At 27.4% G+C, this 18775-nt stretch overlaps 1 protein-coding gene across 4 annotated transcripts in view; it reads left to right on the forward strand.

Moving 5' to 3' along the window:
- Window positions 1-2016: 2016 nt before the first annotated feature.
- LOC107439305 (sodium/potassium-transporting ATPase subunit alpha) overlaps window positions 2017-18775 on the forward strand; it is a 123609-nt gene continuing 106850 nt past the window's right edge. For 2 of the 4 annotated variants that reach the window (XM_071177037.1, XM_016051862.3), the window contains exon 1: window positions 2025-2151. Coding sequence is in view for 2 of the 4 variants with exons in the window: in XM_016051861.3 (XP_015907347.1) it covers window positions 2119-2151 (33 nt within the window). In the remaining 2 variants the exon portion in view is untranslated. Of the gene's footprint in view, window positions 2152-18775 lie in introns of all 4 variants that reach the window. The other 2 variants (XM_016051861.3, XM_016051860.3) reach the window with 2 other exon arrangements.

Below are 18775 nucleotides of genomic sequence, written 5' to 3' on the forward strand. Positions count from 1 at the left end.
ACGTTGCAAAATTTATTTCTTCAACTGCGTTTTTATAATTTAAAATATTATTTTAAATGAAATACCTTTATCTACAATCCTGCCTACATAATTTTAAGTTTATACTATATTTGCAATAATATTTCCCTGAGGATTCGGGGGAAATTTCAACCGAGTAAAAGTTGGAGTAGAGTTCTTAAAAAAGTTCGAATTCGGAGTCAAACTTTTCAACTATCGATTTTCCAGCTCTCGTTAATTCAGCGTGCATAAGCCAGGTTATGATTTAACGAGGTAATGGGAAAAGGTAATTAAGACATTAAAAGATATAAAAATTTGTTTAAAGTGGAAACATTTACCTGATTTCTGGATGATAGTTTGCCTATTTTTTCTTTTCCCAATGAAGAATTTTGCCCTACTCAATTGAACTGACTGACTAGTTCCTTCATTCAACGATTTGTATGCAAGGATTTGGTTTTATTTATTGGTTCATTGGAATTACATATACATTTGCAGGCTTGTGTGCTCAATTAGACTTATAAACCATTATCAAATTGAAGGACAGATGGCACAATACAGAGAAGAACAGCACTAAGATACATCCAGGGTAACAGAGGGATTCGAACCCGTTACCTCTACGCTTTGCACAGGGTTTTTCGAGCGATACCACTTGGTCAGGGAAGCCCCCAATGATTTGTATTTATTTATTTATTGGTATAACATGCATTCTTGTGTGCTCGCTGTGACAAAGGCTTACAAGCCTTTGTCAAATCGAAGGACAGATAGCGCAATACAGAGACGGGCAACACAAAGAAACATTCAGGATAACAGCGAGATTTGAACCCGTTACCTCCACGCTACGCACCACGTTTGGCAGGCCTACCATTTATTTATTTCATTTATTTATTGGTACACATGCATGCAGGCTTGTGCGCTCATTTACATAAATACGACTTTTAAACTTTTGTTAACATGAAGATACATCCAGAGTTACGGAGTGATTCGAACCCGCTACCCCCTACTCTACAGAGCGCTTGGCGGGTGATTGCTATAAAGAGGAAGAATAACGGGCAGCAAGACGTTACTAAGGTTGGTAATGCGCATAATAGATAACTTGAAATCATTTTATTTCAACGTGAAATAATTGTCTAGAATTTGAAATGGGAAACAGAAAATATGTTGTAAATTAAAAGCAGAAGCAAAAATCGATGAAGGACATCTTCTAAATTAGAACCTCCTTCATTTCAAATGAAAAGACAATATAACTAGAATATTTATTTTACATTATCTCATGCATTATATATTTAAATATTTAAGTTTAGAATTATCTTCCATTTTAATTTATTTTAAGCTTTATAATGTTATTAAACTATTTTAATCTCATGCAATTTTAATTCAATTATTTATAAAAATCTGCTTTTGCGTAAGTTGTACAAAGCGGGGTTTAGTAGGACATAATTGATTTCATCTTAGAGAGAATTTAGAGTGATTTTAAAACACATACCAAACATAAGAAACAAATAGTTTTTATGCATAGATTCAGAAAAAATAATGATTCTCTAGAATTAATTCTTAACTAATTCAACACAGAGAACGATGCGTACAAATGCTCTCGAGAAGGCCAAAAACACACCCTGGGCTGTCGTGCTAACGAGGATGATGATGAGAATTAATTTTTGGAAAATAAATTTTCTGAGCAACAACGCAAAGTAATTCAAAGCCGATATTTCCAAAATCTTTTTCCCCTCAAAAAAAATATTTTTTAATTTAGGATTCGCATTAATTTTTTCGTACTCTAAAAAAACTGCGGCAAGTATTGAAATAAAAATATTTTAAATTTATTACAAATGCAAGCAAAAATAAATATTTATTAATATAATAACAAACTAATCACTAAACAAATTGCAACTGAAGTAATAAAGTTGGTTATTAATAATTGAGTGTAATAAGCGCGTGATTATTAAAATTATCCCCAACTCTCCTCCGCGTTGACCGGCGGACGGTTCCAGGAGTTGACGTCACATCCTTGCAGTCTCCACCGCCATCTTTTCCCGTGACGTCACATCGCACACCCATCCCCCCTTTATAAAGGTCTCAGGAACCGAAGGAGCACCGTCAGATCCTGAATTCCTCTTACCCAATATGGCGACCACCGAAAATAAGCAACACGAACAGGTAAGGACATTATTTTAATCTCCGCTTATATCGTTGCATTTCTTTTTGCATATTTTTCATCTCATTCTCCTCTCCCCCTGTCACCCTCTGTTTATCCTTTCATCTTTATCATCATCTTCATTTATCCTTTTCATGATGAAGAGGATAAAACAGAATAGTAACTTCGTTCACCGGTAAAGACACAGAGTTATTGATTCCTTCGATCACACTACTGCAAAGCAGAAATCGGCACCAGAAACTGTTTCGTGGGGGAGACTGATCACTGTATTGCTTGCCCCCCGTATTAAATATTCTTCCCCTCTTTTTTTTTAAATTTTGTTTCTTAATTAATAGAATTGAGCCATTTTTGGAAGCAGTTTGGGGACGGCGAGGCTTAAGAGTAAAATTTCGAGAGCCGAGACTTATAGCCGGTGTTTCATTTGACCTTTCTTGTGCTGTTTCTTTGCCACAAGGTTATCACTATGGCTACCGTTTTCGATAAAAGTAATAACTTATTGATAGAAATTTTTATCATTAGTTTTATAATATAGATTGTTATTAACAACTAATTGTAGCTTATTTAATATAATGACCTTTTATGGGATTTCTTAAGAATTAAAAGACGACGACTTCTAAGACTCTGCAGATGAAGAAGAATACTGAAAGCAAGAAAAAAATATTTTATATTATTTAATAATTTTTTCTCTTATTATGTTGTTTTGATGTATAAAATAGTAAATATATTTTCTCTAATTATTATGCAAGGAAAATTTAGCAAAAAATCTGTTTAGGCCTAATGAGTATAAATTTTCAAGTTCCTTAATTAATAAAAAATGCTTTTACATTCATAAAATTAATTCATTAAGGCTTTATAAAAATTATTTATGCTAATTTCTTTTTATTTGTTCTCAATAAGTAGTTATAAATCATACTGATTATCGCTAAATTAAAAGATGAATTAAAATTTATAACGACTGAAAACTATAAGGAATTAAAAGACGATTTCTAATATTCTGCAGATGAGGAATAATACAGAAAGCAAAATTTCATTTTATATTATTTAATAGTTTTTTATCTTACTATATTATTTTGATATTAAAAGTTGTAAATATTCTCTAATGATTATGCAAGGAAAATTTCACAAGAAAAATTTTACAAGGAAAATTTTGCAAGAAAATCTATCTAGGCCTAATTATAAAAAATACTTTCGCCTAATTATAAAAAATAGTATAGATTTTCAAGTTCCATAATTAATAAAAAATACTTTCAAATTTATAAAATTTATTTATTTAGGCTTTGAAAGATTATTCAAGCTAGGTTTTTGTTTAAATTTATTTTCAATAAGTAGTTATAAATCATAAAGATTATCTCTCGCTTTTGAAAAAAATTCTGTATTCATTTATAAAACAGTTCATATAATAAATATTTCAAACTATTTGGGGGATTAATTAGGGTAAAATATGCCGACTAAAATAAAAATATGTTTAATTTCAGAAGTGTAGCAATAAAAAAAATCAAATCTTTAAAAAAGAAAATTCTTGACTTCAAGAAATTAGTTTCTTAAATAATTTCGAAAAAACCAAATCTTTTGAAAAATATCTTAGGTTTTATAGAACAGTTCGCAACAGTTAGATGAATTGTAATTGGCCTTTTCTCGAAATCCTTTACTTGTTTCACCCATATTGTTTATTTTAAAAAAAAATTGAATTTGTAATTTATTTAGTTAACTACTATACCAAGAAAAGAGGCATGATTTGTTAAGCTCCCTGATAAGCAAAAGCCATTTGAAATATTTATTATATAAAATATTTGAAAATGTAACATTTTCCAGTTTAAATAAATATATTAAATCTTGTACATACTTTTTTATATTTGACTTTACGAAAATGCTCTTTTAGTTACAAAAAGCGACAGAAAACCTTTTCACACAGTTTTGAAAAGTCATTTATATCTTTTTAAATATTAAGAGTTTTTCAAGCAGTTTTTGGAAAAGTTCCAAGAAAAATGAGAAATGTTAAAAGATGAGTGGAAGGATAAGTCAAGTAGGAGTTAAAAAGGTGAAAAAGAGTTTAGATAAACCAGAAGAACTAAAAGTCTAATTTTCTATCAAAAAGTGTCTTTCTATCAAAAGTTTGCTAATGTATAGAATAAGCCTTGATTTAAGAATAATTTTTGCATAGAATAATATTTTATATAATATTGAATATATAGAATAATATTTTTCTTTATTGAATATTCGGTATCATTCCAATTCGTGATATACTTGCATAATAGACATTTATTTTATTTATAGTAATTTAGGTGTTCTTTTAGTGCCACTGCCCAGCATACATTTGCCCGGTATTCCTTCTACTGATGTTTTTTTAAGGTTAAATGCCACTGCTCAATATACATTAGTTCGGTATACACTAAATTAATGATTTTTAAGGCTAAGTGCCACTGCTCCTGTCACTAATACCTGTCACTAATTTTTTTTTTTTTTTTTGAAGTCAAGTACCACTGTCCGGTATTTTCTACCCTAGGCCTAAATCCTTATACGCTAAGATTCTACCATATCTTACTATAGTAGCGCCACCTATTAATCCGTAAAGTAACTATACAGTAGCTATCTCATATTGATACAATACAGAATTTTCATACACAGAAGTATCGATTTTCATATCAAGAAATCAATTTTTATGTTCCGATAATATTGTAATAGATTAATGTATATTATTGAGTAATTTTATTTAATAAAATATTAAACAGAAATAATACAGAAACTAATAAAGTGTAATTTTTGACAAACATTTTTGAATATAAAAGTCATAATTTTAAATTAATATAAAAAGCATGGTATGTTATTATTATTTAAAAAATAAATTGCATATTTTTTTTTGTAAATTTAGGACAAAATATGCAGAAAAACTATATAGACTTTTTTTACTATGAGCAATGAAACAAACCAGTTTCACTTAATGTAAATATAGTGTAATTTAACGTAAGCTACTAATGGAGTTCAACAAGTTGCTTAATTTATGTTACAGGATAGCAAATAGAGTGATAATCCGTGAGTTGTGTGTAATAGTACAAGTGCCAAAACATGGCTTGTGCCAACAGCAATCATTACCTCTGACTATTAATCATTTTAGTGGACATTTGCCAAGACAAAATGAAACAAAATTATCTGTTTCGTATTTATAATTCCTTCTTAATAAGAGGGAAAAAATGTTTGTTGTAGTTTAAAGAATGATTTAATTTGCGCATTTAAAAGTTTTTGAGGAATATAAATAAGCTTTGTTTTTATTGAATGGTTTTAGAATTAAAAATTGGCAAGAAATAGTCTTATTTATTTATTTTTATTCTGAAAAGGAGATAAGGCAAAAAAAAAAATGCTTTTTCCAATTCCTAATTTAATTGTTCAATTATTAAAGAAAATTTTTTTTTCTTAACCATTTTTTATTATAGGACAGAATTTGTTTTTCAACTTATATTTTAAAAACGATTGATAATTTATTTAAAACATTCCGGCTGAAATGAGTTCGCATCACTTGTCCTTAGAACTCTTTATAATTCGAGATTTTGGAGATAAAATTCCACATGGTATGGACATATTTCTAGAAGATTTGTGAATTGTTAGGTGCACAAATCTTATATCTGTGTATCTGAACGTTTTAAAATGGTGTCATTTTACAATGATTTCGAGAGACTTATATATTATTAATTTTTAAACATAGTTTCAGCAAGTGAAAAATATTTTTATAAATACCACAAATATCGTATACCACAAATGATTTAAAAACACGTAACCATACATGCCAGGACTTCAAGTACTAGCAAAATTTCCACGCGACGTTCTTTAATATTGGAAATGCGGATTATATTATTCTTTTCATTATTTATTTTGCTTCGACCAGCCTCGCTGAAAATCTAAATTTTATTCTTAAAAATCTTGAGAATACTGTGAAACTCTTTAAAAAAATTTCTCATTGGTTTAAAAATATTTGAAACCTTTATTATTGTGATTTATACGCTTATGTTTTATGAACATGTTCACTGCTGAGTATTTATATAATTGCTTGAAAATTAATTTCAGGTAAAACTAATTGCAACTAAACTAATTTTCCAAATATTTCTGAATCAACAAATTAAAAATAAATTTCATTAAAATTTTTTCAAAAAATTCCTATTGCTGTTATTTTTTTTTTACTTAAAGAACGAAATATTTATTTTAATGCGTCCAGTGATGAAAAAAAAATATGCTGATCTCTGAAAATAATTATAAAATCGATGTGACAATCATAACATTAAAATAACGTAGTATTGCTCATTGTGAACCTCTATAACATTTTTTAGCTATAAGAAAAAAAACTAACTTTTTCAGAAATTAAGCAGGTTTCGTTTTTTATTAATTCCACTTTTCACAATAATGATTTTTCAGACATAAATTTCAGCACTATATTTTATTGATGTTCTTTCTCCACTTAAAAATAAATTCGAACATTATTTGCGACTATTTGCGAACATTAGCATGCAGAGAAGAGGACGCCAGATAGGACATAAGGCTTCTATGGACATTAAAATATTTTTGTCTCAGAACTTCTCAGTAAATATTGTCAGATTTTCAAAATTGATTTACGTTTTTCATTTTTATTTATAGGACAAAACCCTAGATTGCTAAATAGCTAATTAAAAATTAGTTTTTGTCGAGGAAAAGTAACTTTTTAATTTGCGTTTTAATTGTGACGTTAAACTATTTTTATTCTCCGTTTTAAATAATAAGAGTGATTAGATTGCGAATAAATATGCTAATTACACATTTTAGTAGACAAATTTGATTTGCTTTTCTTTCATTAGCGGATAATGAGCTAACACAAGCAGATGGCTACAAGGGGTCAGTGTGGGCAAACAGCAATTGTAGACATGTCAATATTATTGAGGTTTCCACGGTTTTAGTTGCAAGAAAATTAAGTTAATGTTAGTAGGAATTTCCTTTTTCAATAAGCCACTTTAACGTTTAAGAGGTCAAGTAAGACACAATACACATGCAGATATTATTTCTTTATAAAATAATTAGAAGGGGTTATCATAAACGTATTAAATGATAATGATCAAGGTTTGACCACTACCACTATTTGTCCCTTAATATTGTAAGATTTTTGAAGAATATACCCTGATTAAGCTTTCTATGATAAATGAGGGTTAATAACTAATACATCACTCATTAGGATAATTATTTGCTGAATTAGATCATTTTTAGCTATTATATAAATTATATGAAAAAAAAATTCCTACATTCGATTATTTCTATATATATCCATAGTGGCAAGTTACGGAAAAACTAATGTTTTATCAAATTTAAAAATTTCTTTTTAACTCAAAATTTCTATTATATTTATAATTTTTTCTATAGTTGTAAGATGGGATCTTCTCAAATTCTATTATTACCACTCAACTGACATTTATTACTGATACGTCAAATTACTTTATAAAACAGAAACCGAATTCAATTTGATTAAAATTTAAGAAGTTTTTTCTTCTAAATAAATATTCTAATGTCTTTGTTTTTGAAACAGTTTTTTTACTTAATCAAAATATATTCAATATAAATTCCCCTTTATGTAGTTACAAATCCAAAAATTATTAGATTGCAACAATATGAAGGTGGTTGTATTATAAAAATTAAGATAAGCAAAGTGTCTAACCTTACCAATACTTAAAATCTACACCGCAAGATTATTTAGGTTTCACATATTTGCTTAAAATGTTTAAAAGTGGAGGAGAACGAAATTATTGTAAGTTAATTTATTAAATAGAAAAATAAATGGTGAAGCTTAATTTGCAACCATATTACAGAATCGATCAAAAATAATTTTTTAAATCATGTGAAGATTTACCACATGCGCAGCTTTATGTAATGTGTTTATCATTAATTGAAATATACGTTTTTAAAATTATTTAATAAAAACTGTATTTTAAAAAATATAATATAAAAAAGTTTTTTTTAATATCAATTAATTTTCTACGTAATTGCTCTAAATTTTTCGATTATGACATTTTAAACCAAAGCAAAAGCTTTTCTGATATTGTCATTGACTTCACAAAGTTTAGCATTAAAATACAGATTAAAACTAAAAAATGCACTGTCTTCTTTTATAAATTAATATTCGGATAAAATTCCGTTCGTATAAAAGTTAGTTATATTCAAATAAAAGTGTTTTTATACAAAATAAATATTAAAGAAGACATTTTTACAAACTCTTGTGATTGGATTTACGTTAATGCGTGATTTCTGAAGAGTGTTAAAACATAAAAACTCCTACAAGTAATCTTAAATCCTTAAGGAATGTATTTTTAAGAAATTTTGATGACGGATAAAAAAGCTATTAAGAATTTTCATTCCTAAAATGTGTCATAAATTTTCCAGTAAAAATATATCTACATTACCTCTCTCATGAATGTACCGTTGAGATAACACTATAAAAACCTCAAACGTAACGCAAAAATAATTCATTTCTTATCCTTGAAAGTTATTGAAACTTTTATTGAGAATAAATGTTTTATTACAAGCACATTTTTATTTATTTCAATCATGGTATAAAAAATGTATCCTAGAAAAAAAGTTAATAAAATTTATTTAACTGTCGAACATTTTCTAAAAATAAAAACTTTGTGACAGGATACTATGTCAGATGTTTTTATGTGGTCATACTAGTTTCGTTAGTTTTATGAAATGTAACTTAATGCTACTTTAAATATTTTAAATATTTTTTAACTTTGACATTTTTAAGAATTTGATATTTGGTGGTATAAAATGCACCACAATGCTTAAACATTCATATTCTGAAATTACAGTAAAAAGACCAGCAGCAGTTTGTCCACTCAATTAACCATAAAGTTCACGGAAAGGAACATTTTTTACCTTTGCGGTTTGGAAATCGTTTACAACTGATATGGTTGAAAAACCATGATTACAGAACCAATGGGTTTTTTTAGCCATTAACAACTTGTACGGTTTCAAAACCATAAAAATGAAATTTAACTGCACGCTGTTGTCAGGCTTTTCGTTTGGTAATGGGCATTAGAGTTAAGATGTGGATGAGTTATGTTTTGTCGAATGAACTGTGGAATGTGGCTTAATTAGTTTATCTGGACGAGTCATCTATCGTGAGAGATGAGGAAAACTTTCTAGTCTTTTTTATGTTAGCCGCTCTGTGATACTGCCATCTGCACGTGAATGAGAATATCATATTATAATAATACAGGGTCACCAATTGGGAAGTGAATGACACTCTCGGCTATAATATGTATCTGTTTGTAAGGAACTAAGTTGCTACATAATGTTATGGCTTAGAGAAATTTTTTTAAAAAACATATTAGGAGAAAACAGCTAATGAATGATTTTTCTTACAGTTACCAGTTCGAATACTATCTTTTTTATGCTTATTTGACTGTTTTGGTAAAATGAGAATTGAATAAATTGTTATCTAACTACGTGTAATTTCAAACAAGGTAGCACGCAAAAGGTTTTGAAGTAAAATGAAGAAAAATATTATAGTAAAAGAACAATATTTGTCAAAGAATCATGTGCAGTTTTTAACATGCATATTTATAGAAAAGCTTCGATATGTGCTATAATGTATGCTCATTTCCTTTCAACTGTATATCCTATTTTTTATTTTATTAATTTTTTTAAAGGAAAATATACATGTAAAGTTATCCTAGATATTAACATAATCTAATACTTAATGTTTGCTAATTTTTTAAAAAAAATATTAAACTCGTTAAAAGAAGCGAATGATGTTCGTATTAATTAAAAATATTTTTAAAACTAAATAGTGAAGCAGAACATTTTCATCGTAAAGCTCCGTCACAAAATGCAATTCTTAATAGACAACGATACGTATTTTAAATACTAGTGAAAATTATACTAAATACTAATAGATCCCTCACTTTCATGTCAAATATTGTCCAAAGAGGTTATTTTTATTTACAATAAGTATTTCAAATAATGGAGAGAACTAAACTAAACATTAACAAGTCTTTCAAGGTTTAATACAGTTAAAAGTGCACTTTTGAAAAAAGTTAAAGGATCACCTTTGAAAAGTAAAAATAATTTCATGTATTAATGTAAATGAAATAAAATATTATCAGGGTTAAATATAATTTAAAAACAGCCTTTCTCTATTGACATTTAAAATTTCATTGATAAATAATTAATGGATTAGAAAATAGCAAATTTATTTTTATAAGTACAGTGTTATTTAACTGTATATTCCTTATTACATGACTAGCTGAATATCTGTTTTTCGTACGGGGTGAATGAAAGAAAAAAAAATCAATAAATATGTACTGAACAACACTAAGATATGCACAATACTGAAAGACATATATCAACTCAATTAATAATGTACTATTTATGCATTAATTTTTCTTTTAAGGATAGTTATTAATACATTATAGTATTATTACTACATTACTTTCGTAATTTTATAAATTTTTCTTATTTATTTCAATTTTAAAAACCGTTGTTTTTAATTTTTTTAGTTTCATAGAATTATATTCTAAAAGCATAACTATAAACAAAATAAACACGTTGTTCAATATAACTTAGAATTAGTAGTTTGGTAACGTAGACGGTTTATGTCACTACGTTCAAGTTAAACATCGAATCCATCTTACATAATGATTAAAAAATAATTAGAAAAAAGTTGTAAATTGATTACAAAACTAATTTCAATAAGCTCCTTTTTTATTAATGCTTCTTTATAAGCTAGCAAACATCACTAATGTTATGAAATATTTTGAAAAAAGAAACAGAATCGTTTGCAGTTTAATTTATATCAGTGGCGAATTCTAAGTCAATGGGAACATCTCTCAGAACAATTTAAAGGAAAATTTTGAATCATTTTAGGATTGGGGAATTAAATTGCCCCTTTCATCTTTTGTCCAAATTTTAAGAAGCTAGCACGAAGGGGGTCAGGAGTTATAAGAGAGACTGACACACAGACAAACTCTTCGTTTTGTAATTATAGATAATATTCAAAACATGTTAGTATTTCTATTATTCAATTTTAATAACCTCATTATAATTACTTTCAAAAACTCGCATAACGGAGCAAGATCTAACTTTTTTTGAATATTTCTTTTGCTCGCGTGAAATAAAATAGCAGAATTTACTAATAAATGTCAATATCATAAAGTGCAAATAATTACAAATCGCTTTTCTGTGGATATTGAGCTAAAATTAGCACCTAACTCCATTTCTTTTTCCTTTTAAGATGGATTACGATATTCTCGGTACTTACTTTAAAATTCCTATTATTTGCAAAAACTATTTCGCTTAATGTACTTACATGTTATAATTTTTTCCTTTATATAAGTTAAGATTACAAAAATTAAACAAGTAATGATTGAGTATATGCAATAATGAAAACAAATTTTACCTAGAAATTTTACCTTAGTTAATGCAACTCATTTATTCATACTAATATAAACAGAACCAGTCTCATACGTTCAGATCTTCCAGGTTGAATTCGACAGTTTTATTACACAAAAAACTACTTCTTAAATTATTTAATAAAATTTATACAAAGAATTTGGTTTTTTTTTTTTTTTAATTCTTAAGATCTTAAAAATTACAAAATCGAAAAACACAATGATTTGATATTTCCTACAATAAAATTGTATATTAAACCGATATTTGTAAAATTCAATTCTAATGCAGATAAGTAAATCCAAACTCATGTCATCTGGTTCCCACTTAAACGGTTCCAAAAGAGTTTTTTTTTAAAAAAAAAAACACTTACGAAAACTACTCCTTAAAATATTTTGGTAAAGCCTATATAATTATGATTTTCTATAGTTCAAGAAAACAAAAACAAAACATACAATGATTCGATATCTGCTAACACTAAGATTAAATTTCAATTAGTGTATGTTACTTTTATGCTAGATTTTCAGAAATCTCTTGGTAAAAATGGTTAAATAGCAATTTATTTAATTGTTGTTTTATCATATTCAACCACGACCAAAACAATCAAATAACCATAAAAAATTGATATTCAAATCGTTAAGTGAGGTAAAAGTGTTTATTGATTGTTTTTACGTAATACAGTTTAACAACCAGAATTCTATCCGAGTTAACTATGCCTACCATATTAAGATATTTTGTTTCGTTAAGCATGGTAGATACTGTAGATGACTAGATGATTAATCTCATGACTGGTTGAATAGTAGTTCAAATCCCAGCTTTGGCACCACAATACTTCTTAGATTTCTTCAATACATAAGGAATTAGTTTATAGTGCCCTGCACTCTTCAATTAGTGACCCTGGACTATTAGAATACTGAAACTAATATTCACGCATAAGTGGCTTAGTATCCACCGAGTTCCAATGTCCGTTTAAGTTTTATTTTGCAGTTTTTGAAATTATGCTAATCGTAAATGGTTACAAAAGTTTTGTATTGTTTTTGAAGTTAAAATTTTGTACAGTGAGCTTTCTATAGTTTTGTATTTACGTTTTTTAACCGTATCAGTTGTAAACAGTTTCAAAACCGTAGAGGTAAAAACATTTTCTTAACCACAAACTTTATGGCTGATGCTATTGTATTGTAACTGTAACCACAAACTTTGTGCTATTGTAACTTATAAACCCATTTTTAAATACACAGATACAAATTCAGTATCTAAAGTTACGAAATATTCTCCTTAAACTTGCAAAAAATACTCCCTTAACTATTTCCTTAAAGTATAAAATAATTATGATTTTTCTATTTTCTTCGCTGAATGTTAATATTTCAAATTAAATATTATAAAATTCTTTAGAACAATTTGCAGGTTTATGCTAATCATCTTCAGAGAACATCATTATCTTTATAATGCAACTAAAACTCGCATGACTTTTATAACAGTTCACTTCTGCTTATGTGTAATGTTCAGCAACATATGAGACGGCAACAAACCTCCACCTTTTCGTGTTTTGTACGCAATCTACCATTGCCACCTGATGCTTTCCAAATGTACTGCAAAATTGGCGAAAATAATTTATAAATGGAATAAATGCACCTGAACTTGGTGTAAGCTTTCTCATCTTTTGCTAAAAAGATATAACTACACCGTTTAAAGTGTGTGCAGGCGCAGGATTTGGTATATACTAGGAATAAAGATAAAATAATTCCAACAATTTTTGGAAGTTTATTAACAACAATTTCTGATAAGTATTACAACACAGTTTTTACAGTGCTAGGAATCAAAATAAAGAAAAAATGATCTTATTTAAAAGAACTCCACCAAACTCTCAACATCAGTTTAATTCGTCATGAAAACGGAACCAATTCTTATCTTGTATTCCAATTAAGATAAAAATGTAATTATTTTTTTATTAGCCTTTCGAAAGGAAATTATTTGCATTAATTTAAAGCAATAAAAAAGATTTTTTTGTCTCCAGTACATGCTTAAGAATTATAAATCGAAAGAGAAAAAAATAACATCAAAGACACAAATATGAATGAAAGTGACCGCAATTTATATCTCTTTTCCTTTCTGGGACTCGATCCAAGAAGTTGTAAAATCTGGTACTCAATTCACGTCATGTTTTATATTCTCCGTGCGTCTAACTCATTCACATCATCCGACTGAATACTTCTATTTTATATACGATTTTAAAGTTATCTTTCTTTATTAACTACCATTAAAATTTATTACTCTCCTTTCTCTCTTTCAGAAGCATTTTAAAAATGCCTTAACTCTTTCCTTAAAAAAAACTAAAATTTATTTTCTTTATATTCAACTACTTTAGATTAGTCATGCAAAGTTTTAGAAAAATAGTTCAAATCAGGGTATTTAAAGTAAAAAATGGTAAGTGTACTATGAGTTTTGCTATAAATTCTATGCAAGATTATCTAACCGTGTAGAGCATTAGTTATAAACACTAAAAACCTCTAACTAAGGGAAAGAAATACAGTGCTATTTATTAAATAAATAAATATGAAATGAATAAAATGTTTTTATATATAGCGTTTGAAAAATTTTCAAAGAAAATAAATACGGAAAAGTTTTGAAGTGCTAATGAAGATTTTTTTCAGTTGAAGAGTTTGAAAAAAATTGTAATAAAAAACAAGTTTTTTCCACTACAAATGTAACTCAAAAAATGTTTTGAATCCAATCCACTCAGACCACTAAGAAGAGTAATCCTATTAATTAGAGAATTCTTAAATTAAAAAAGCTAATTAAAGGAATTTTTTCATTGATTAATTTATAGACTATAATATTGTAAACTAACAAGATGAAAAAGTTCTGAGGTGTGAATAACAGGTAGATTGTTTTTAAAAATATAGGAATTTTCTTTCAAATTGTTTTTTAAAATGTAAGTTTTTTTTAAAAAAACAATCCTTACAAATCTTTGAACAAGGAGTCAAGTGAGTTTAGCCAAAAAAAAATTTAAAAAAAATAAAAGGTGAAATTTGAACATTTCATAATGTTACGAAAAGTTTATTCCTAAGAAGAGAATTATAATAATTGACTTTGTTATTTGATTCTGAGGTGTGAAAAGCAGATTGTTTTTAAAAATATATAGGAAACATTTTTTTAAAACAATCCTTACCAATCCTTAAACAAGTAGTTAAGTGAGTTTAGTTAAAAATGTTTCAAAATAAAAGATAGAGTTTGAACATTTCATAATGTTGCGATGAGTTTATTCTTAAAGTTCTCTAAATAAAGAAGAAATTTTAAATAATTGATATTGCGAATAGTTAAAAGTTTGATCCTGATAGTTAAAATTTTTTTAAAAAAAACTGTTCTTGATCTGACGTAAATTATTTACAATTATTTACAATAATACTTAAATGATTATTATGATTTTTTTTAATATATTAACTTATCTCAAACTTAATTAATCACATTTGAATGCTTTTGGGCGAATATATTTCTGATTGAACTATTGAAAAAGGACACTAGAAATAACTGAAACTAGTAATAAATAAATTATTAATAAGTTGTTTTCTTAATTTATAAATTCCAAATCCAAACTTATTTAACACAGTTAATTGAAAAATATACTATAAACTTTATCTTATCTTTGAATCTTATTTTTATAGTACTTGTCTTTTAAGAAGACAAATATGATAACAACAACAAGTAACAAATATCCTACAATATGTTAAGTCTGGCTACAAATATTTTATAGTGAAATTATCAATTTGATACTGTCACAATGTCGCAAAAATATCAATTATGAATTTAAAATTCTCTAAGCAAATGAGAAATTTAAGATGATTGATATCACTGTATGACTTATTGTTTTATAAATAGTATTTAATAGTTAAAGGGGCTAAAAAAAGTCCCAGAAATCTTGAGTGAGTTCGTGCAGCAAAACAAAGTGTACTTCTCCCAATGAGTTGATTAGCAATGAATTGATTCTAAAATTGTCTAAAAAGAGGAGAACATTGAAATAATTGCAATCAACCTATGATTTATTAACCTTACAGTAAGTTAGGCGAAAAAATGGTTTATAATGTTAGTGTGTTAATTTCGACTGCAAATGTTTCAAAGTGGAAAAAGCTTTTAATTCTAAAATTCTCAACAAAAAAAAAAGAAAACTAAAATAATTGCTATCGTTATAAGATTTGTTTTATTTATTGTATTTGAAAGTTAAGGAGACGAAACATTGCTTCAAATGTTGAATTTGGTAACAAATATTCCAAAATGGGACACTGGATTTGAACTTGTCACGATGTTGCAAAAAGTTTAATTATAAAATGTACTAAATTAAGGAGAGAACTTACATAAATGTAACCTTTTTATGATTTATTATTTTGTATGCAGTACTTGTAAGTTAAGAAGATGCAAACGTCTTTCCAATACAAAGTATTTTGAGTTCGGCTAGTTTCAAAGATTAAGACAGAATTTGAACTTGTCTACGAAGAACCTGTTTTTAAAATTCTCTAAATAAAGGAGAGAACTAAAATAATTGTTGATTTATTGTTGTTCAGTTTAGTATTTGTAAGTTAAGGAGAGAGGGAAAAAAAGTCCACATAATGTAAAGTTAAGAAGACCTTAAAGAGACGAAACAGTCCTTAAAATGCTGAATTCGGCAACAAATATTCCAAAACAATTGATTTGAAGTTACTATGATGCGAAAAGTTTAATTATAAAATTGCCTAAATAAGGGTGAGAACTTGCATAAATGTAACCGTTGTATGATTTATTATTTTGTGTGTAGTATTTGTAAGTTAGGAAGCCGCAAACAAGTATTTTGAGTTTGGCTAGTTTCAAAAAGTAAGACTGAATTTGAACTTGTCTGCGAAGAGCTTATTTCTAACATTTTCTAAATGAAGGAGAGAACTAAAATAATTGTTGATTTATTGCTGTTCAGTTTAGTATTTATAAGTTAAGGAGAGAGGAAAAAAATCCACATGATGTAAAGTTAAAGAGACCTTAAAGAGACGAAACAGTCCTTAAAATGTTAAATTTGGCAACAGATATTCCAAAATACTCGATTTGAAGTTACGATGTTGAGAAAAGTTTTATTATAAAATGTACCAAATAAATCAGAGAACTTACATAAATGTAACCGTTGTATGATGTATTATTTTGTATGCAATATTTGTAAGTTAAGAAGACGCAAACCTCTTTTCAATAAGAAGTATTCTGAGTTCGGCTAGTTTCAAAGAGTAAGACTGAATTTGAACTTGGTTGCAAAGAGCTTATTTCTAAAACTCTCTAAATAAAGGATAGAACTAAAATAATTGTTGATTTATTGTTGTTCTGTATTGTATTTGTAAGAGTTAAGGAGAGAGGGGGACGAAAAAAAAGTCCTTAAAGTGTAATGATGGGTGTGGGGGAGGTAGCAGCTGCAGAGTATCGATCCCGCCGCAGTACGCCAAGTCTTTCCCTTTTCAGCTCAGAACACACGCCGTCTCTCCTTCACAATCACATAAAAATTAATTCTCCATTTAGAGAATATTCTCTAAATGTCTCACTGCAATTCGAGTCTTAAAATTCAAGAGAATTCATTCAAACGATGAAACTCACCCCTAAAAGTTCGAGAGATTGTATGTTGAATGAGATGCATTATTATCTGTTAATGGAGTATTGCACAAATTATTCATACTTTTGGGTCGTAAATAAGAGGTCATTAAAATACGTATAAAATTCAAAAGCGTTTAATACATTAGCTTATTTTTATGATCATAATTAAAGAGAGCTCATAAAACTTAGACTGAAACTTAATAATATTCCGTCTTGCATAATAATTTTATTATTCCATATATCATCGTAAAATTGATTTGTTAGACAATTTAAAATTGTTAGTCAAAATGATTTATTATTTTTGCGACATTGTTGCGTGCATTTTTTCTAAGTATAAATAATGAATTTTAATCATTCAACAAAAAAATCTATAAGCGTGTGTGCAGTAAGTTCATCATCGGTAATATAAAATGAAAAAAAAATGGTAACTTCAAATTTGGATAGTATAATTAAAAAGCAAACTATAAAGCAACTTTTAACTATTATATCTATTATTTGAACTAATTACTTTTATATCTACGAAATGAATGAAAGAGGTGGAAAAAGAATATTTCGAGCAATATTTTTTAGCTTTTCTTATCATTATAGAACATTTTTAAACTTTGTTATCAAAGCATTTATGTGCGCAGTGCGATATATTCTTATCTTTAGGTTATCCTTTAATAGCTTTTTTATTCCTTTCTTTCAAACAAATATATTTTTTACTCTTTAATATTGTTTCTTTAAGATTTATTTTATCAAACCTAACAGTTCAGTTCAACTAATTTTGCGATTTCAAAAGGAAAATAAATTAATGCTGCACATCAACAATACCCCTACTTTACCGGCAGCTAATTTAAATTTATTATCGTTCCTAAATTACATTAGAACATTGAAAATAAATAAAAAATAAGCAGAATAAAATAATTTCAAAACAAAAATTTAATAGAAAATTATCTAAATATTACTGATACTATTTATATTTATTGTTGGAAAATCATGGAGAAAAATAACTCCAAAATTTCGTGACTAAGAGCATGAAGGCGGAAATATGGACAATCTTGAGAGCCAGCCGCCTTCGCTTACCAGATAGGTTTGTACCCATTGATCTGAAGCCGCTGTCCGAGATAGAATCTCAATTCTTCAGAATGACAGCTCAGAGCCTTAACCATTAAGCCATTGTGACCAGTAGAAGATGAATTCAAAATAATTATTCATCAATCATACATCAACGAAAAAAACGGATCCTTTACAAAATATTTAATCTTAAAAATAGCTCATTCACAAAATAATTTATCTGAAAATGGCTCATTCACGAAATATTTTATTGTAAAAACGGATACTTTGCAAAATATTTCATCGTAAAAATGGACTATTCACAAAATATTTTAACGTTAAAATGGAACTTGGAAAACATTTTTCATTAAAATGGATATTTTACTAAACACTGCCTTTGCAAAATCGAATCAATTATGAGATTAATTCCAAATTTTAAAACCAAAACTCCTTAAAAAAAAAAACATATTTTTTCGTGTGTTTTTTTAACATAAAAAGAAGTCCTTATTTCCACTATGGAAGCAAGACCCTAGCAGAAAGTACGCTATTCTATCGTAATTATGGATTCAAAAAATTTAGAATAGATTTTTTTCTGGGTTG

Source organism: Parasteatoda tepidariorum, chromosome 1 (genome assembly GCF_043381705.1).
Source record: "Parasteatoda tepidariorum isolate YZ-2023 chromosome 1, CAS_Ptep_4.0, whole genome shotgun sequence".
NCBI classification, from domain to species: domain Eukaryota; kingdom Metazoa; phylum Arthropoda; class Arachnida; order Araneae; family Theridiidae; genus Parasteatoda; species Parasteatoda tepidariorum.